Raw genomic sequence first — 21,138 nt, forward strand, 5'->3', positions numbered from 1 at the left:
CGGTGTTGGGCTGTAAGCACAACCCCCACCTGTGGACGTCGGGCCCTCATACCACCCTCATGGAGTCTGTTTCTGACCGTTTGAGCAGACACATGCACATTTGTGGCCTGCTGGAGGTCATTTTGCAGGGCTCTGGCAGTGCTCCTCCTGCTCCTCCTTGCACAAAGGCGGAGGTAGCGGTCCTGCTGTTGGGTTGTTGCCCTCCTACGGCCTCCTCCACGTCTCCTGGTAGCGCCTCCATGCTCTGAACACTACGATGACAGACACAGCAAACCTTCTTGCCACAGCTCGCATTGATGTGCCATCCTGGATGAGCTACCTGAGCCACTTGTGTGGGTTGTAGACTCCGTCTCATGCTACCACTAGAGTGAAAGCACCGCCAGCATTCAAAAGTGACCAAAACATCAGCCAGGAAGCATAGGAACTGAGAAGTGGTCTGTGGTCACCACCTGCAGAACCACTCCTTTATTGGGGGTGTCTTGCTAATTGCCTATAATTTCCACCTGTTGTCTATTCCATTTGCACAACAGCATGTGAAATTGATTGTCAATCAGTGTTGCTTCCTAAGTGGACAGTTTGATTTCACAGAAGTGTGATTGACTTGGAGTTACATTGTGTTGTTTAAGTGTTCCCTTTATTTTTTTGAGCAGTGTATATTTTAGATTTAGATTCTTCAAAGTAGCCACCCTTTGCCTTGATGACAGCTTTGCACACTCTTGCCATTATCTCAACCAGCTTCATGAGGTAATCACCTGGAATGCATTTCAATAAACAGGTGTGCCTTGTTAAAAGTTCATTTGTGGAATTTCTTTCCTTCTTTAATACATTTGAGACAATCAGTTGTGTTGTAAAAAGGTAGGGGTGGTATACAGAAGATAGCCTTATTTGGTAAAAGACCAAGTTCATATTATGGCAAGAACAGCTCAAATAAGCAACGAGAAATGACAGTCCATCATTACTTTAAGATATGAAGGTCAGTCAATCTGGAAAATGTCAAGAACTTGAAAGTTTCTTTGAGTGCAGTTGCAAAAACCATCAAGTGCTATGATGAAACTGGCTCTCATGAAGACTGCCACAGAAAAGTAATACCCAGTTAGCTCTGCTGCAGAGGATAAATTCATTAGAGTTACCAGCCTCAGATTGCAGACCAAATAAATGCTTCACAGAGTTCAAGTAACAGACACATCTCAACATCAACTGTTCAGAGGAAACTATGTGAATCAGACCTTCATGGTCAAATTGCTGTAAAGAAATCAATACTGAAGGACACCAAAAATACAAAGAGACGAGCTTGGGTCAAGAAACACGAGCAATGGACATTAGACTGTTGGAAATCTGTCCTTTGGTCTGGAGTCCAAATTTCAGATTTTTGGTTCCAACCACTGTGTCTTTGTGAGACGCAAAGTAGTTGAACGGATGATCTCTGTATGTGTGGTTCCCACCATGAAGCATGGAGGAGGAGGTGTGATGGTGTGGGGGTGCTTTGCTGGTTACACTGTTGGTGATTTATTTAGAATTCAAGGCACACTTAATCATGATGGCTACCACAAGCATTCTGCAGCAATATGCCATCCCATCTGGTTTGCGCTTAGTGGTACTCTCATTTGTTTTTCAATAATAACATGACCCAACACACCTCCAGGCTGTGTAAGGGCTATTTGACCAAGATGAGTGATGGAGTGCTGCATCAGATGACCTGGCCTCCACAATCACCTGACCTCAACCCAATTGAGATGGTTTGTGATGAATTGGACAGCAGAGTGATGGAAAAGCAGCCAACAAGTGCTCAGCATATGTGGGAACTCCTTCAAGACTGTTGGAAAAGCATTCCAGGTGAAGCTCGTTGAGAGAATGCCAAGAGTGTGCAAAGCTGTCATCAAGGCAAAGCGTGGCTACTTTGAAAAATCTAAAATCTATTTTGATGTGTTTAACACTTTTTTGGTTACTATATGGTTCCATATGTGTTATTTCATAGTTTTGTAGTCTTCACTTGTATTCTACAATGTAGAAAATTCTACAAATAAAGAAAAACCCAATGAGTAGGCGTGTCCAAACTTTTGACTGGTACTGTATAAACCTCACCATAGAACAAATCAAATAAAATCTAATTGTATTTGCCACATGCGCCGAGTATAACAGGTAGACCTTACCGTGAAATGCTCACTTACAAGCCCTTATTAACCAACAATTCAGTTTTAAGAAAATAGAGTCAAGAAATGATTTACTACATAAACTAAGGGGAGAGACTGGGGGAGGAAAGGACTCCTGTATAGTTGGAGACAGTACCAGAGGTAACAAGAGAGAGTTCAGTTTTTGATCCACACAGGATACAGCAAGACCCGGCGCCCAGAAGACAGTATCCCGGAGAGGGTCTCTTGGGGGAGACCTATTATTTTCTTTTGGATTATTATTTTAATAAACACCTTTGAAACTGAGCTAATCCTACTCTGTCCGTGTCTGATCTGTGTAAATATTTTGACCCAACCCCCTGGTGTGCCACAGCTTAAACTAATAACACAAATTATAAAAAATGATTGTCTATATTGAATAAATCATTTAAACTTTCACAGTGTAGGTTGGGAAAAGTATGTGAACCCCTAGGCTTCTCAAAAGCTAATTGGAGTCAGGAGTCAGCTAACCTGGAGTCCAATCAATGAGATGAGATTGGAGATGTTGGTTAGAACTGCCTTGCCCTATAAGAAATACTCACAAAATGTGAGCTTGCTATTCACAAGAAGCATTGCCTGATGTGAACCATGCTTTGAACAAAAGAGATCTCACAAGAATTAAGATGAAGAATTGTTGACTTGCATAAAGCTGGAAAGGGTTACAAAAGTATCTCTAAAAGCCTTGATGTTCATCAGTCCATGGTAAGACAAATGGTCTATAAATGGAGAAAGTTCAGCACTGTTGCTACTCTCCCTAGGAGTGGCCGTCCTGCAAAGATGACTGCAAGAGCACAGCACAGAATGCTCAATGAGGTTAAGAAGAATCCTACAGTGTCAGATAAAAATGTACAGAAATCTCTAGAACATGCTAACATCTCTGTTGACAAGTCTACGATACGCAAAACACTAAACAATAATGGTGTTCATGGGAAGACACCACGGAAGAAGCCACTGCTGTCCAAAAAAAACATTGCTGCACGTCTGAAGTTTGCAAAAGTGCACCTGGATGTTCCACAGCACTACTGGCAAAATATTCTGTCAACAGATGAAACTACAGTTTAGTTGTTTAGAAGGAACACACAACACTGTGTGGAGAAAAAAGGCACAGCACACCAACATCAAAACCTCATCCCAACTGTAAAGTATGGTGGAGGGAGCATCATGGTTTGGGGCTACCTCATTGCCTGGACAGCTTGCTATCATCGACTGAAAAATGAATTCCCAAGTTTATCAAGACATTTTGCATGACAATGTTAGGCTAACTGTCTGCAAATTGAAGCTCAACAGAAGTTGGGTGATGTAACAGGACAAGGACCCAAAACACAGAAGTAAATCAACAACGGAATGGCTTCAACAGAAGAAAATACACCTTCTGGAGTGGCCCAGTCAGAGTCCTGACCTCAACCCGATTGAGATGCTGTGGCATGACCTCAAGAGAGAAGTTCACACCAGACATCTCAAGAATATTGCTGAACTGAAACAGGTTTGTAAAGAGGAATGGTCCAAAATTCCTCCTGACTGTTGTGCAGGTCTGATCCGCAACTACAGAAAACATTTGGTTGAGGTTATTGCTGCCAAAGGAGGGTCAACCAGTTATTAAATCCAAGGGTTCACATACTTTTCCCACCCTGCACTGTGAATGTTTACACGGTGTGTTCAATAAAGACATGAACACGTGTAATTGTTTGTGTGTTATTAGTTTAAGCAGACTGTGTTTATCTATAGTTGTGACCTAGATGTAGATCAGATATAATTGTATGACCAATTTATGCAGAAATACAGGTAATTCCAAAGGGTTCACATACTTTTTATTGCCACTGTAGGTGTTCTTTTTGTCCAGTTGGGAAAGGGTAGTGTGGAGTGCGATTGAGATTGCGTCATCTTTGGATCTGTTGGGGCGGTATACGAATTGGAGTGGGTCTAGTGTTGCCGGGATGATGGTGTTGATCATAATGTATGATAGAAGTGTGTATCTACCATTGTTTATGAATAGACACAGCCATGGTCTACCAGTATCTATACTGTAATAACCATATTGGGGACACAGTGTACCTGTATCCCCAATACCCTCCTGTACCCACCTATATATCAGGTATTGGGGACATGCATTGGCTACAGTCAACTGGAAATTAAGTAGGCATAGATTTGATCTGACATGAACAAATATCAGGTTAGATACTATAGAACCATATTACACATAAGCCCAAAATATACATTTGAACAAAAGTGAAATAAAGTAGGTCAACATGATATGAGACAACAAATGTGGCAATAGGGAGAACCTGGGACCAGTGAGCGAGGATTTTGTTGAATTATAAGGACTTTCATTGGAGGGGGTGGAGTTCTGCAGTGTTTTCTGTATATTGTGAGCAGTTCAATGCACTATTCTCAGAGCCAGGTAGAATATAGACAAAATAGGGCATGGTGGACCTGGGCGGACCGGCCCCTGGTCATTTCAGTTATCCAGACTCTGGCATTTAAATAGGTTTTCAGTTCTTTCACTATCAGCAGACCTAGACACACGTTATTTTCCCTGAACAGATAGGTTTAACACATGGGATTGTGTACAAGTTCGCAAGTTTGCGTTCTAGACAAGCGCTAGAGGGAGCTATCGCTAATGACACCGGGTCAACCAGGATGCAACGCATTTGAAGACGTACGGTTACGTATTCATTAGCGTTTCCAACATGACTCAAAATGGCGGTGCACTTCTCCACTAAACGGCTATTCAAGGACTGAACGAAAACAACAAAATCACACTAAGTCTTTGTGAGACATCTGTTAAGGTTTGCTTTTCAACGAATAATATCTAACATTACATTTGTATGATCAATTAGTTCAGCATGCTAATCAGAAGGGGTTCCGGTGACTAAGTTATGCTACTAACGTTAGCCGTCTTCTCGCTATGTTAGCTAGTAAACCTAAACCCCCGCCAGGCTAACGAGACTAGCGACTCTACTGGGAACAAAATAGCCGGCTGTTAATCATGTTGCTTTCTATGTCATGTAGCTAGCTAACTTGCTTGATAGTTATTGCCTAAACCAAGTTATGATAGTACTACGTTACTAGCTATAATCAAATGATTAGTGGCACGATATCAAACTAACCTAACCTAGACCTGACCTAACCTAACCTAACCTAAACTAACCTATTATTTATTATAAAAGCGACCCGCATTGTCTGCTTTGTTAATATGTTTATGCAGCAATTACCTAATATTACTAATGGAAAGATGATATAAAGGTTGAAGTCCAGTTGACTGGAAGGTTTGCTGCATTGTCTCATTCACTGCTGAGTGAACAGAGAGAAATGGCTGGATACGTTTTTTCATCATGAAGTCAGTTCGATGGTTAGCTAGTTAGCGTAATGCTTTGTTCAGCAGACCCTGCCCACATAGGTAGGTGTCCACAGTCAACCTACGGCGTATCTGTTGGGGGGAGTAGTTTAAATGACTGGAAGACAGCGTATGAGGTCCAGCGCTAGGCTAGGGAGGAAAACACATTTGGACTTGAACCATCATGCTTCCATTGAACATGTAACGTTAATGCGATTAACAGTGGCATCTAGATAAGCTTCTTTGACCTCTGTTAAAGTGTCTTAGTGGTTGCTAATTATAAATGGGCTAAATGGATGTTTGGTTGTTGAACATGGGCATTCCCTGTTGCCCAATGTTTCAGTCTCTTATTATGGTAGTGGTTTGATTGTGTAACAGGTTTCAGCCATTTTGGACCATAGAGAATAATTCCACGATGACAAGCTTCAGGCCTTGGTTGTAATTGTGGCACACACCACACGCACCTGCATGGGGAGGATGGAGAGCGATTGCAGGATCCCCATGTCGTGTTTGAGGCCCAGAATCCTGGCCTTGCATGCACTCTTCTGGGTTTTGGTGTCTCTCAGGTGAGTGTGCTGGTGTCATCCTTCTTGCTGATAAGCCTTTATGCTCGACATTGCTTCAGAGCTTAACCCTCATTACTGTCTCTTTCAGAGTGTTTGGTGCAGCTCTGCTGAGTGAGGAGAAGACCACAGGTGCTATACTTTTTTATCAGTATTTGATAAGAATGAGTTGGAGAACATGAGTACAGGATTGATGTGGTGCTGCAAACATAAATGCCAGTGACTGCTCATACATCGTTTGTATAGCAAGTTAGCAACACAGTTCACAGAGAAGCACATGTTTGTGTGTGGGGCTGATAAACTGGAGCTTCTACTTCACCCGTGTCAGGGGTATAAACAAAAGTGTCACTGGTCATGTCATTCAGCATAATTTCTGTCAAAACTATTCTCAGTCCTTTTCAGATACTGATTCAAGGCATTGTGTTTCGCCTGTGTTTTAGTGGCCAGGCCGGTAACCACCCCCTGTTGGCAGATGGAGGAGTTTGTGGTTGCAGTGGAATGCTCCCGGTGCAACACTTTACAGTCGGTGAGATCTCTCTCTTTGTCATCTCCCTCCCCACACTTGTCCTTTCTTCCGCCAATAGTTATCTGGTTAATAGACAGTTTATTATTGGGAGATGTGAATATCTCTCTAAACATGAATGCAGTATATTCAATGTATGCTATTAATGTAGTCGTGTTTTATGCTACCTCACAGTCCGTGGTTGCTTATGACAGTGGACTTCAAGCTGCAACAAGCCCTTTTAACTGTAAGCTATAGAGAATACTGGGATACTCTTATCTGATTTTAAAGTAGGCAGGTTTAAGCTAGCCCAGTGAAAGAGAAAAACACAGTCTGTTATTATAACCTGGTTTAAGACACTTCCAAGCTAAACACAAACCCTCTCCAACTTTTCTGTTGGGCTTGTATATCCAGTGTAAACCCATCGAATTCCCTTGCACCTTCCACCAACATGTTACTGTCATGAAAACATTGTTTTCTGTGTCTGATACATCATTTTCGACAGTTTGTAGACTAGACGCCCTTAACCATCCTGTCCTCCCTCTAGAAGTCGTGGGCAGCATGTATTCAGACGGGATACGCGGAGAGGATCAACTGCACCAAGTCTAATAAAGATGAGTACAAGAGGTGAGTCCCCACCCCTACAACTTCTATTGCCATTTCGTTGTGATCTTGTGATGCCGAGCTGTCTCTTGATTTCACAGGTTGAACCTAGATCTTGTGTGAATTGGATGTCATTAACCAGACTTTAGATAACTTATCTTAAGAAAACACTATGAAGCGCTTTTTCATAACAGATTACAGGAGACAAACTCAAATGTTAGACTACTGCACAGACTGATTTTTAAGGTTGAATTTTACACATGATAATAATGATTCTGTCAAGCTTTCTATCATGTATACGCTTGTTTCCCTTCTGCTCGTAGCTGCCGCTCTACCCTGATGGAGGAACACCTTTTCTGGAAGTTTGAAGGAGCCACGTTGGGCCTCACCATACTATTTGCGCTCATAGTGGTCGCTAGGCAACGTTCGCTGGACCGGCTTGCCTCCGAGAAAGTCCGCAGGCAGATCGAGTCCATCTAGCGCAGTACACCAGAGTGAAGAGACTAGTAGAACTCACCATGGTGGCTCATCTCAACATTTCAAACTGTTAAGAATTACCACAGCCGCTCCATTTCAACAGCATGGGGGCCTGGAGAACGTAATGTTCAATGGACCAGACTTAGTAGAAAACTGTTTCCCTTTTTTGGGGGGGGGGGGGGGGGGGGGGGGGGTTGTTGAAGAAATTAGGCCTGACAGTAACAAGCTTATAAAATCAAGATTGACAGTGAAACTCCAGCTCTAATTTTAACCCGCCAAAGCACAAATGGTGAACAGTGTCTGGCGTTTTGTCAATGGAATGAATAACCCTAAAGGGAATGGCTCTTCTGAGCAGGCAACTTGCAGTACTTTGATCTGGACAAAGTGATGAACGGGAACTGACTGCATTCTAAGTAGCAGTTCAAGCCACATACATTTCTTTGACATCTTTTGGGGTGGACTGAAACCTGTGTGAAACCTGTGTTGAATATACAGAATTGTCTGACAAATGCCAGAGACGTTTCTGGCACATGTTTCTGTTCTCTGAGAGAACCAATAATCTCATCTAGTGTCAAATGCCCTGTCTGACTTGGAAACATGGCCAAATAACTAGCTCTGTGACTCAAGTGGATCTAGAATCTGTCTTATAGGGGGATGAGTGTTGCAGTGTTACTGTGTACTGTTGTATGAGTTTCATGCTGCAGTGCTGTTTTTCACCTCCATGGGATTCATATTTCCAAGATTCAGTATTGGTGTTCTGCCAAAAGTCTATAATCACTAGGTTGTGAAAGGTGAAATCTTGTGTGTTTGGAGATTCCAGGCATGGTTCTAAACACAAACACTGACATTTGACTACTTTTTCATAAGAGTATAGCGTTATCCAATACACACAAACACACTGCACATATTTCTTTCTGTTTTCATTCATTTAAAAACTTAGTTGCATTTCCGCTGATGGAGACTCACTTTTTTCGACTCCCCTAGTAGGCTCCTAGTAACATTGGTCTCTGAGCTCAGTGATTGCCAGTATTTTATCATGGTTTTACATTTCAACTGTAAATAATGTATTTTTAGGAATTATGTGACGTGTTTTCCAGCCTCAGCAGCTCTCAAAGAGTTGAGAATTCTGCAAGAATAAATGGAAAATCGGACAACAGTTAATGTGTTTTTGTTGTAATTAAATAGGGTAACACTTCACACCCAGCGACATGACACGGTCATAACAGTTGATATCTGTTATATGGTCATAACACTGTCCTGAAGCATACATTTACACCTGTTGTGACATATTGCATGGCTGGTTATGACACGTGTCAACCCACATTTATTCAAATGTTTTTCTTTCCCCAACAATTTATTTTGTTTGTTTCTTAAGTCCTTTGTTTTTGTTGTAATGAATTCTTTAGTTGTGTTTTTTTTTCTCCATTTGAAATTACTTGCAGATAATACACTTTATGACACTGTCTTGAAGCATTATGACCATCCTGTGACTTTACTTGGACTAAGAAAATACTTGACTAAAAGTATAAAGTAAAAGCTATACATCAGATTCCTCATATTACGCTAATGGCACAATCTCTCCCTTTTTTCCCCCTTTACGGACAGACAGGCACATTTCAACACCCATTTCCGAATGTATTTGTGTTTCGTGAGTCCGCCAGATCAGAGGCTGTAGGTATGTGTTATATTGATAGGTGTGTGTGTGTGAATTGGATCATAAGTCTCTCCTGCCTGAGCATTCAAAATGTAATGACTACATTTGTGTCAGGTAAAATGTATGGGAGCAAAAAGTACATATTTTCTTTAGGAATGTAGTGGAGTGAAAGTAGAACTAGTAATTTACAGCCCCCCCCCCCCCCCCCCCCAAAAAAAAAAAACAGCTTACGTGATACTTAAGTAAAAATACTTTAAAGTTCTTAACACTGCTGTAAGCCAGATGGGCCTCTCACGTACATGCCCTTATGTCAATCATCAGTCCAAAAAAAAAGTATATTGTCCTGCTTCTGATATCTGCTCCTGCATTCATCCCAGCATCAGCAACAGAGCATTGGGGTAGGTGCATGTCTGACATCAATGTGTGTGCAATTACAATGATTATTTAATATGGTAAATTTCAGAAAATGTTAGAAACATACTGTTGACAAGTAGGCTATGGTGTAATGGTATGTTTTGTGGGTTTTGAAACTTATCTAGGTGTCATAACCAGCCATAAAGTAACTACCGTGGTAGGTTTTTTTTGTGGGATTTGACACTTATGTTGGTGTCATAACCAGTCATAAAGTAATGCAATATGTCACAACAGGACCAAAAAGGTCAAGACAGTTTTATGACCCTATTATGACAGGCTGTTATGATGTGTAATGATGCGTGGTAAGTGTTACCTTAAATAAGCAAACTTTTCAGGGATGTAAGATACAAGTTGAACATAAAATATGAAAAAGAAGATTCCCAGAGTCAACTTGGACTTGTATTTGTGTCAAAAGACACAATTTGTGATGTACTGGGAAAGTGTTCCTTATATTTTTCTCTTGAAAATGTGCGTTTATTTAGTTGCCAAAACAGTTTGACGGGAGACAAACAGCACAACAGACAAAGACAATCTAGATTGAACTCTACAGACTCCTCAGAAAGAAGTATTTACACTTTGATGCTCTTGGACAGCGGCAAATATGGCCATGTTGAGCTCCATCTTTGACCGAACAGTACTTGCCCACGTTGGAATTGCACTGAAAGAAAAGTACATGACAAAATTGATTCCATTGTTGATTTGTGTGTGCTAGATTGCACCGATGCCAAACAAGGGCACTGTGTAGTTGCTGGGGGTTTCCAATGAACCACTAGATGTCGCACTGGTACCACAATCAAACTGAAGGCTAACAATAGTAACTTGGGGCCCTACTCAATCAAAGCTGGTAGTCCTAACTGGGTTTTGATTGGGCCCGTGGTTTATAAAATGCTAAAATTAGAAAAAGGGCCAACTACTAAAAATAAGTTGTCCAACTGCATTTTTGACAAATTAGCTCAACAGAAAAGCAGATCTAGGAAGCATTAAAAAATGGTGGTTAGTTACAGCCAATAATGTACCAGAATTGTGATTCTCCTTCTGCGTAGACGTTGACATACTCCCGGAAGGCGGTTGAACTTGTTTCTCAAAACTGAGGAAGATATTTCCCTCTGAAGCTGTACCCTATCATGGACAGGGACACCCAACTAGAATAGAAGAGTGAAAATTACTTGGCTATATTGGGGCCGAGACCAAAGGCCTAATCATCATAGTCCATAGTACCATTAAACAATTATGTTCACTAGACGGAATTGATTCATATAATAAAGTTAGTCTTATATTAAATGACTATGCTGTTTAAATCATAGCCAGGATATCTAACCAAACTCACCTGTTTATGCTTGCGTGAGTCTCGTGTTTCCAACGACGGAACGTCCGGTAATCTTGCCTCTACTCCGACAGACAGAAAGTGCACACATAGAACACAACACATCAGCAGAAACAGCACAGTGAAATTCGTCATAGCGTGATTTCCACTAAATTGATTTCCACTAAATTGACAGTGGCACTGCTGATCTGTACGCATCAGAATGAGTGACCGAGTGATTCACTACGCGCGAGAGCTCTCCAAGGTGCTGAGCGCATTTCAGCTCAACCAATTTGACTCCGATGTCCACAAACAATATTTTGTCTCGACGTCAATAGCAGACGCTATTGCCGAGCCTCTTTAACAAGCACACTGCCCAGTGTGCGCAAACACTCTCCTAGATGCACGGTAATCTTTCCTTTTCTAAACGGGTTTAATGATCACATGACGTCCGTTGCAAATTACACTTTGACAGGTTGACACAAGCTGTAGGCCTTGGCGTTTAGCTCAAATGAACCAACCACGGTGTAGACTATATCCACAAGACAGAGCAAACATGGCCTATTAGCCTATCACACAATTTCCTTTAGTTAATCTACAGCGCCTTCATGTACATGTCTGATATTTTTCTTAGAGGTCCAATACAGTCGTTTTTTATCTCAAAACCAAATCATTTCTGGGTAACAACCTTATTAGCCAGGTTTCCCTCCAATTGGCCACGATTCAATATTCTTGCGAATGTTTAAAACATCTGCATAAAACAATATGTGCATTTTTCCAAGTGTTTCCATTAAATTGACTTGTTGCGGATTCAAGCTTTATGACATAGTGTACATGAAGATATGTTGCAGTTAAATTCCCATTGCATTGTCAACTCTACTGATGGTTTTGGCACCAAAAAAATGTGGCATTATATAGTGAATGTTACGGATACCATTATCCTGTGTGTGTGTGTCCTGTGTTCTTTTCTCTCCTTCTCCCCTCACAGGTGAAACTCATCACTACCCAATCAGTCACCAATCCAATCATCAATCAGAAGACACACCTCCTGTTTCCTACCCTATCACAGTTCCTTTCCCTTGGTTTAAAAACCCCATCAGTTGTTTGCTCTACAGCGCAATCTCTCTGTAAATGCCATGTCTGTAGGGCTCTGTGGTTCACTCGCTCTGTGGTTCACTCGCTCTGTGGTTCACTCGCTCTGTGGTTCACTCGCTCTGTGGTTCACTCTCTCTGTGGTTCACTCTCTCTGTGTTTCACTCTCTCTGTGTTTCACTCTCTGTGTTTCACTCTCTGTGTTTCACTCTCTCTGTGTTTCACTCTCTCTGTGTTTCACTCTCTCTGTGTTTCACTCTCTCTGTGTTTCACTCTCTCTTTTTATTAACCTCTCTTTTTATTAACCTCTCTTTTTATTAACCTCTCTTTTTATTAACCTCTCTTTTTATTAACCTCTCTTTTTATTAACCTCTCTTTTTTATTAACCTCTTTTTATTAACCTCTTTTTATTAACCTCTCTTTTTATTAACCTCTCTTTTTATTAACCTCTTTTTATTAACCTCTTTTTATTAACCTCTTTTTATTAACCTCTTTTTATTAACCTCTTTTTATTAACCTCTCTTTTTATTAACCTCTCTTTTGTTTGAGCACCTCCATAGCACTTTGTCATCACCTGTGAGTATTGTTTTTGGTTATGGTGTTTGTGTTTGATTGCTGGTGGGAAAAGGGGAAACCAAGACAAGTCTCCCATGGGAAAACACTAACCGTAGGTAAACTTTGTTAAATACACTAGTTAGAACTGGGCGGACCACCCACTGTATTTTTGGTTAGTTAGTTAGCTATTGTTAAAGTAGGCTAGTCTAGCTTAGGGGTGTTTTTGAATACTTATTGTTTATTTCCTTGGGTCCAGCGCAGCCCCTTTTCCTGCTCCCCCCATTACCGTGTGTTTAGTAATAAACCTTGAGTTTGATGGTAGATTTCAGTTGTCCTGGTTATTTCGTTCACACTTTTACTTTGTCACTATTATAATTTGCCTGAGTTATGTTACGGGTCTCATTACCATCCCCCCCTAGACTGTCGGGCCAAAAGGGATTCGTAACAGTGAATGTGCCCACTCTGGTCTTGGCATGTGCGCTCTAGCCAACAGATTGCAGATACAATGCGGGTATAACCTGTTACATAATGATATTAAATATCCGGGGTCTTATAATTTGTCAAATGGCAGCCAAGCATCGATCATTATGTGACCAGAAGAAGGAGCATCAAGCTCATCACCATCCACTTTCATCAAACTGTGAAGTTCATTATCATTTATTTAATTTGTAGCCTAAAAAACTGCATGCTTTTCTGAGTCATAGTGGGAGGGACCACACACCATATCATCGAGATACACCTCCAAGTTTACTTCGATATTTACAGTTAGATGGCGCTGACAGAGATGGTCGCCTCACTTCGGAATATTAGGAAACTATGCAGTATTTTGTTTTTTTATGTATTATTTCTAACATTGTTACCCCAGGAAATCTTAAGTCTTATTATATACAACCAGGAAGAACTCTTTGATATTAGAACAATGCCAATTTACCAACGTTATGACCAGGAATACGACTTTCCCAAAGCGGATCCTCTGTTCGGACCACCACCCAGGACAATGGATCTAATTCCAGTAGTCGACCCAAAACAACGACGCTGCAGACGAAGCGGCCACCTGGCCAAGCTCCGTAGATCTGCACATCGCCCACCGCTCCGAGTATACTACTAGCCAATGTCCAGTCTCTTGACAAGGTAAATTCGAGCAAGGGTTGCCTTCCAGAGAGACATCAGAGATTTTAACATTCTCTCTTTCACCTACCAAGAGAATTCTCGTCAGTTATAGTCACAGCTGGGTACATTCCCCCTCAAGCAGACACTAAGACGGCCATCAAGGAACTTCACTGGACTATATGCAAACTGGAAACCATACTTCCTGAGGCTGCATTTATTGTAACTGGAGATTTTAACAAAGCAAATTGCGCTATGAGCATGCGCATGCGCAATACCCTCGACCACTGCTACTCTAACTTCCCTGATGCATGCAAGGCCCTCCCCCGCCCTCCCTTCTGCAAATCTGACCACGATGCCATCTTGCTCCTTCCGTCTTATAGAAAGAAACTCAAACAGAATGTACCAGTGACGAGAACCATTCAACTCTGGTCCGACCAATCGGAAGCCACGCTTCAAGATTGTTTTGATCACACAGACTGGAATATGTTCCGGTCAGCCTCGGAGAACAACATTGACCAATGTGCTGACTCAGTGAGTGAGTTTATAAAGAATTTAATTGGAGATGTTGTAGCCACTGTGACTATTAAAACCTACCCTAACCAGACACCGTGGATGGATGGCGGCATTTGCGCAAAACTGAAAGCTCGATCTATCGCATTTAACCATGGAAAGAGGTCTGGGAATATGTCTGAATATAAACAGAGTAGTTATTCCCTAAATAAGGCAATCAAACAAGCAAAATGCCAGTACAGGGACAAGGTGGAGTCGCATGTCAACGGCTCAGACACGAGACGTATGTGGCAGCGTTTACGGGAAATCACGGACTACAAAAATAAATCCAGCCACGTGACGGACACCGACATCACGCTTCCAGACAAACTAAACAGCTTCTTTGCCCGCTTTGAGGATAATACAGTGCCACCATCGCGGCCTGCTAACAAGGACTGTGCTCCCCCCCCTCCTTCTCCGTGGCTGACGTGAGTAAAACATTTAAACGTGTTAACCCCCGCAAGGCTGCTGGCCCAGACGGCATCCCTAGCCGCGTCCTCAGCACATGCTCAGACCAGCTGGCTGGTGTGTTTATATTCAATCATTCCCTATCTCAGTCTGTTGTCCCAACATGCTTCAATATGGCTACCATTGTTCCTGTACCCATGAAGGCAAAGATAACTGAACTAAATGACTACCGCCCTGTTGCACTCACATCTGTCATCATGAAGTGCTTTGAGAGACTAGTCAAGGATCATATCACCTCCACCTTACCGGCCACCTAAGACCCACTTCCGATTGCATACCGCCCAAACAGGTTTACAGACGACACTATCGCCATCACACTGCCCTATCCCATCTGGACAAGAGGAATACCTATGTAAGAATGCTGTTAATTGATGACAGCTCAGCATTCAACACCATAGTACCCTCCAAGCTCATCATCAAGCTGGAGACCCTGGGTCTCAACCCTGCCCTGTTCAACTGGGTCCTGGACTTTCTGACCGGCCGCCCCCAGGTGGTGAAGGTAGGAAACAACATCTCCACCTCGCTGACCCTCAACACTGGGGCCTCACAAGGGTGCGTGCTCAGCCCCCTCCTGTAATCCCTGTTCACCCATGACTGTGTGGCCATGCACGCCTCCAACTCAATCATCAAGTTTGCAGACGACACAACAATAGTGGGCTTGATTACCAACAACGACGAGACAGCCTACAGGGAGGAGGTGAGGGCACTCGGAGTGTGGCGTCAGGAAAACAACCCCTCACTCAACATCAACAAAATAAAGGAGATGGTCGTGGACTTCAGAAAATGGCAGAGGGAGCAGCCCCCTATCCACATCGAAGGGACAGCAGTGGAGAAGGTGGAAAGTTTTAAGTTCCTCTGCATACACATCATGGAGAAACTGAAACGGTCCACCCACCTGAGAAGGAGCAGCAGCGCCTCTTCAACATCAGGAGGCTGAAGAAATTTGGCTTGGCACCGAAAACCCTGACAGACTTTTACTGATGCACAATCGAGAGCATACTGCCGGGCTGTATCACAGCCTGGTACGGCAACTGCACCGCCCTCAATCGCTTGGCTCTCCAATGGGTGATGCTGTCTGCACAACACATCACCGGGGGCAAACTACCTGCCCCCCATGACACCTACAACACCCGATGTCACAGGAAGGCAAAAAAGATCAAGGACATCAAACACCCGAGCCACTGCCTATTCACACAGCTACCATCCAGAAGAGGAGGTCAGTCAGTACAGGTGCATCAAAGCTTGGACCGAGAGACTGAAAAACAGCTTCTATCTCAAGGTCATCAGACTGCTAAACAGCAATCACTAACTCAGAGAGGCTGCTGCCTACATTGAAACCCAATCACTGGCCACTTTAATAAATTGATCACTAGTCACTTAATACAATGACACTTGAAATAATACCACTTTAATAAAGTTGACATATCTTACATTACTCATATCACATGTACAGTATACTGTATTTTATACCATCTATTGCACCTTGCCTATGCCGCTCGGCCATCGCTCATCCATATATTTACATGTACATATTCTCATTTTAGCTCTTTAGATTTGTGTGTATTAGGTAGATGTTGGGGAATTGTTAGATTACTTGTTAGAAATTACTGCACTGTCGGTACTAGAAGCACAAGCATTTCGCTACACTTACATTAACATCTGCTAACTATGTGTATGTGACTAATACAATTTGTTTTGATTTATTATATCAATATTTGCGCATAAAGGTGTTTCCACTGCTATTTCTGTTATAACTTACCTTGTCTAGCATATTTTGTTTTGTCGACAGTTGGACAGTTTACAGACAAATTAGCTTTTTCTGTCAGACCTGTCGTAAAAAAAATGATCAGACAAGCCTTCAGAAAGTAGTCATACCCCTTAACCTATTCCACATTTTGTTGCGTTTCAGCCTGAATGAAAAAAAATTCTCACCAACCTACACACAATACTCCATAAAGACAAAGTGAAAACATGTTTTGCAGATTTCTTAAATTAAATACCAAAAAAATGTGATCATGTTACTTTTATACCCTTCCCCAGATATACAGTATGCCTCATCACAAACGTAGCTCTATAGACAGTTCCTTGGGACTTCAGGGTATAGTTTCTGCTCTGACATACTGTACACTGTCAACTGTGGGACCTTATATAGACCAGTGTGTTTCTTTCTAAAATCATGTCCAAACAATTGAATTGGCCACAGGAGAACTCTAATAACGTTGTAGTGATGTCTCAAGGATGATCAAAGGAAATTGGATGCACCTGAACTCTAATTTGGAGTGTCATAGCAAAGGGTTGTTGTCAAGACAAAGGGTGGCTACTTTGAAGAATCTCAAATATAAAATATATTTGGGCTTGTTGAACACTTTTTTTTTGTTTACTACTACTACTATGATTCCATGTGTGTTATTTCATAGCTTTGATGTCTTCACTATTATTCTACGATGTAGAAAACAGTCAAACTAAAGAGAAATCCTTGAATGAGTAGGTGTGTGCAAACTTTTTACGGGTACTTGATGAAAATTAGGTGTTTCTGTATTTCATTTTCAATACATTTGCAACAATGTCTAAAAACATGTTTTCATTTTGTCATTGTGGGTTATTGTGTGTAGATGGTTGAGGAAATACATCAATTGAATCCATTTTGAAGGCTGTAAAGTAACACGTTGAATAAGTCAAAGGGTATGAATACTTTCTGAAGCCACAGTGCTTTACTCGCATAAAAAGGTTGGATGGAAACCTGGTTTCTGTGATTGTTTTCAATTAAAATGGCCGAAAAGAAACAAAAATAGCTTAGCAAAAGAGCAAGAATTTCGCTAGGACTGTGTGGGAGTGGTCTGAGTGGGGAGGGGGGGAACTAGCTGTCATTGGCAGAGAGGTTTAGGACTCTGTTTCTTATTGATCTGTCCGCTAATTTACCACCTGGTGAACTCAAAACAGGTATTTTCAAACAGCTCTTAGACTAAAAGGGCATTATCATCATAAAAATGTCACAGCATTATTCCAACCTTGTAGTATGGAAATATATATCAAATACAGGTCAATCACGCTTCTGACCTGGCCCTGGTCCTTTAATATCTGAAATCTGTATTTAAAAAAAGCCATATCTCATCTTCATATCGCACGCATTATTCGTATGATCTCAGCGAAAAGGTCAGACAGGGTGATCTAAGATGTGATAGAAAAGTGCGTCAAGATTTTGTTTTATGTACACCCGCCTCCTTAACCATTTACGGAGTCAGGCTCCAAATCCGTCTGGTATTAAAGATCACCACTTGTCCATCCAGGTCAACTCAAATCTTGAGAGATTGATTCATATTTGGTTGGAAAGTCTTAATGATGGCAGCACAATTAGTCATATGCATAGTAATTGTGGAGCGAAGTGCAGCGAAGACAACTGCAGCAAGACAGCAGTGACTGGATCACTCGGCAAGATTAAGGCCTGTTGCATTAATGTAAAATTACGTCCAAACGTAAAGTTTATCACCTTGGTCTTTTATCAACGAACTAAAATGTGAGACATTTTCAGACAACGTGTTTGAATGAACACGTCTTTTTAGATAGCATTTCTGATGTGTGCAACCTCATCTCATTTTTCGACTTTCAATGTCATTATAAGCAACACATTTGGAGATTAACCTAAATAAACGGATTTAATTGCAGCTGTAGGGCTACAAATGCAATAGGAAAATAAGAAGTGAACTTTTGATTTAATAACACATCAAAAAGGGCCCGTCTACAATGCAAGAGGATGCGTGGAGCTTTATGGAGAGGTTTTATTAAACGAAAATAAATACATTTGTTTATACTTCCAGAAGACAAAGGAATTCAAGACAGTCATACATGCAGACTGACATTTACATTGGTAACGGTACAGGTGCATGGGCGTATCACAAGCCTTGGTCTCGGAAATGTTGTGCGCCTGAGGGGATAGGTCTGTGACCGGGGTCAGTAACAACGCAAGAAGAATGTGTTGCATGCCGTGCCTCGCAGACAGTCACAAAGCCTTCCGATGCGCGGCCCGTGCTTCATAGCGCACCGCTCTCCAACATCACACTAAATATGAGAGGAGAGAGAGTGTTAGCAAAATTCGTTAGGTCCTACTTGCACATTTCTGTTCCCAAATAAAAGCACATTCAATGTAACAGACAACTTCCGACAGCACCGTAGGCTCTGCTGGCACTCCAAATATATGACTCTCTCAGACAACCTTTTGCGCTCATTCAGTTTTGCGTTAGGTGCGTTTTGGAACTGAGATATGTAAGGTAGATGTAAAAGAACGTAGGTTATTCTTGACTTACCCGTGGAATGAGACTTGCTTTCTTCTCCACTGATAGACCTATCATGTTGTCTTGCTGCCCGCCTTCTAGAAGCCCCTCGAGCACATCAGCCTGAAAAAAGTCGCCAATAAAGATATTTAGAACCATCTTCACTATCAACCCAAATAAATATTGCATGGCATCTATTTCTCGACATTAGCTTGAAGGCGGAACGATATAATCGGCTACTTGACATTGGGCAAGAATGGGCGCAAATGCATAATGTACATAATAGATATCTTACTTAGCTAATTTGAACACATAAGGTAAAAGTAGACTGTCCTCAATCTCCATCACAGAATAGTTACACATCGGTTGATGGTACAACATAAATAAATGCTTGAACAAGTTCTGGATTGGTTTGAGTCGAAACAAACTGTTTTATCCTAAAATCCACAAAAAGGACAGAAAAATAAGTAAATTAGTAAATTTGACACACCAAATTTCTGGTGACATATCCCAGTGGAAATTGTTCCTCTTGTGAAGAGAGTGTGTTATCGGGTGACATCTGCTCCTGGCAATCAACACTGAAGACAGACAGACAGACGCCCAGGTAGAAGACTGCGCGGACCCTGATGCTGTCCATGGTGCTGAAAATCTTCCGCTTGAACTGAGAGGATGCGAAACAAGTCGTACTTCAGCAAAGTTCTCTTGGCAACTATCTGTGACTTTGGTATTATTCTCTGCCTCTCTATTTTGCAGTTCAGGTCCTCACTCTTCTGCTCATGGGTGCTGCACTTGCTTCTGTTGTTGCTTGGAAACTTTCTCTATTTATATAGAACCAGCCCGGTGCTGCTCCCATTTCGCTCGAACGTCATCACCTTGGTCTCCTCAGACCGTGTTTTGCACGGATTGGGTGAGATGGGTATCTCGGTCAATGATATTAAACATTCCCACCACTCCAAGGAATTCAACCACCAGGGTGAAACTTTAGGAGCCGATCCATAGTAGTGGGATGTAGTTTTGGGGTGCTGCGATTTCAGGGTGGGGGGTAGGGATGCAGGTAAGAACAGCATGCACAGTGGACTACTTTTTATGATTTTTTAACTTAATGTATTTGAGTGTTTACCAGCATTTACCAGCATACCACCTGTACGCTCTCGTTGGCTGGCCCTCGCTTCATACTAGTCACCAAATCCACTGGCTCCAGGTCATCTACAAGACCCTGCTAGGTAAAGCCCCCCCTTACCTTATAGTCACCATAGCAGCACCCACCTGTAGCACGTGCTCCAGCAGGTATATCTCTCTGGTCACCCCCAAAACCAATTCTTCCTTTGGCCGCCTCTCCTTCCAGTTCTCTGTTGCCAATAACTGTAACGAACTACAAAAATCTCTGAAACTGGTAACACTTATCTCCCTCACTAGCTTTAAGCACCAGCTGTCAGAACAGTTCACAGATTACTGCACTTGCACATAGCCCATCTTTAGCCCAAACAACTACCTCTTCCCCTACAGTATTTATTAATTTAGCTCCTTTGCACACCATTATTTCTATTTCTACTTCGCACATTCTTCCACTGCAAATCTATCATTCCAGAGTTTTACTTTCTATATTTTATTTACTTTGCCACTATGGCTTTTTTTTTTGCCTTTACCTCCCTTATGTCACCTCATTTGCTCACATCATATATAGACTTATTTTTCTACTGTATTATTGTATTATTGTACTGTGTTGTTGTATGTGTCAAACTGCTTTGCTGCTTTGCTTTATCTTGGCCAGGTCGCAATTGTAAATGAGAACTTGTTCTCCTCCTGTCTCAGCCTCCAGTATTTATGCTGCAGTAGTTTATGTGTCGGGGGGCTAGGGTCAGTTTGTTATATCTGGAGTACTTCTCCTGTCCTATTCGGTGTCCTGTGTGAATTTAAGTGTGCTCTCTCTAATGCTCTCTTTCTCTCTTTCTTTCTCTCTCTCGGAGGACCTGAGCCCTAGGACCATGCCTCAGGACTACCTGACATGATGACTCCTTGCTGTCCCCAGTCCACCTGGCCATGCTGCTGCTCCAGTTTCAACTGTTCTGCCTTATTAT

The 21,138-nt window shown here is 41.9% G+C and overlaps 3 protein-coding genes across 5 annotated transcripts; 1 reads left to right on the plus strand and 2 right to left on the minus strand.

Moving 5' to 3' along the window:
• The first annotated feature begins 4,782 nt into the window (after window positions 1-4,782).
• LOC118946484 (protein JTB-like) lies at window positions 4,783-8,803 on the plus strand. Of its 3 annotated transcripts, none has more exons than XM_036971248.1 (6): window positions 4,783-4,937; window positions 5,881-6,068; window positions 6,157-6,197; window positions 6,506-6,591; window positions 7,115-7,194; window positions 7,494-8,803. In XM_036971248.1, the coding sequence occupies exons 2-6, from the start codon at window positions 5,971-5,973 to the stop codon at window positions 7,648-7,650; spliced, it is 462 nt and encodes a 153-aa protein (XP_036827143.1). In that variant the 5' UTR covers window positions 4,783-4,937; window positions 5,881-5,970; the 3' UTR covers window positions 7,651-8,803. The 3 variants fall into 3 exon arrangements, with proteins under 3 accessions (XP_036827143.1, XP_036827142.1, XP_036827144.1); XM_036971247.1 differs by having other exon boundaries at window positions 4,805-4,954; XM_036971249.1 differs by having other exon boundaries at window positions 4,805-4,954; window positions 7,118-7,194.
• A 1,367-nt stretch (window positions 8,804-10,170) lies between these two features.
• Window positions 10,171-11,616, minus strand: si:ch211-191i18.4 (uncharacterized protein LOC799350 homolog). Its single transcript, XM_021560462.2, has 3 exons — window positions 11,043-11,616; window positions 10,732-10,857; window positions 10,171-10,373 (listed from the first exon to the last, which is right to left on the minus strand). Exons 1-3 carry the CDS (start codon window positions 11,235-11,237, stop codon window positions 10,260-10,262), a joined length of 435 nt encoding a protein of 144 aa, XP_021416137.1. The 5' UTR covers window positions 11,238-11,616; the 3' UTR covers window positions 10,171-10,259.
• A 6,923-nt stretch (window positions 11,617-18,539) lies between these two features.
• Window positions 18,540-19,857, minus strand: LOC110488290. Its single transcript, XM_021560460.2, has 3 exons — window positions 19,551-19,857; window positions 19,094-19,183; window positions 18,540-18,848 (listed from the first exon to the last, which is right to left on the minus strand). The coding sequence occupies exons 1-3, from the start codon at window positions 19,695-19,697 to the stop codon at window positions 18,741-18,743; spliced, it is 345 nt and encodes a 114-aa protein (XP_021416135.1). The 5' UTR covers window positions 19,698-19,857; the 3' UTR covers window positions 18,540-18,740.
• Between the last annotated feature and the right edge of the window lie 1,281 nt (window positions 19,858-21,138).

This window comes from Oncorhynchus mykiss, chromosome 32 (assembly GCF_013265735.2).
Source record: "Oncorhynchus mykiss isolate Arlee chromosome 32, USDA_OmykA_1.1, whole genome shotgun sequence".
In the NCBI taxonomy this organism is placed as follows: Eukaryota; Metazoa; Chordata; class Actinopteri; order Salmoniformes; family Salmonidae; genus Oncorhynchus; species Oncorhynchus mykiss.

Bases quoted from the DNA above. Each gene is read 5' to 3' on its own strand.
- LOC110488290 (XM_021560460.2), bottom strand. From the start codon at position 19,697: ATGGACAGCATCAGGGTCCGCGCAGTCTTCTACCTGGGCGTCTGTCTG. The intron at 19,184-19,550 runs GTGTGTCAAATT...GACTTTTTTCAG, and splicing joins GATATGTCACCAGAAATTTG to GCTGATGTGCTCGAGGGGCT. The intron at 18,849-19,093 runs GTAAGTCAAGAA...TCTCATATTTAG, and splicing joins AAGCAAGTCTCATTCCACGG to TGTGATGTTGGAGAGCGGTG.
- LOC118946484 (XM_036971248.1), top strand. From the start codon at position 5,971: ATGGGGAGGATGGAGAGCGATTGCAGGATCCCCATGTCGTGTTTGAGG. The intron at 6,069-6,156 runs GTGAGTGTGCTG...TGTCTCTTTCAG, and splicing joins TGGGTTTTGGTGTCTCTCAG to AGTGTTTGGTGCAGCTCTGC. The intron at 7,195-7,493 runs GTGAGTCCCCAC...TTCTGCTCGTAG, and splicing joins AATAAAGATGAGTACAAGAG to CTGCCGCTCTACCCTGATGG.
- si:ch211-191i18.4 (XM_021560462.2), bottom strand. From the start codon at position 11,237: ATGCGTACAGATCAGCAGTGCCACTGTCAATTTAGTGGAAATCAATTT. The intron at 10,858-11,042 runs GTGAGTTTGGTT...CTTCTATTCTAG, and splicing joins ACTCACGCAAGCATAAACAG to TTGGGTGTCCCTGTCCATGA. The intron at 10,374-10,731 runs GTACATTATTGG...CTTTTCTTTCAG, and splicing joins GAAGGAGAATCACAATTCTG to TGCAATTCCAACGTGGGCAA.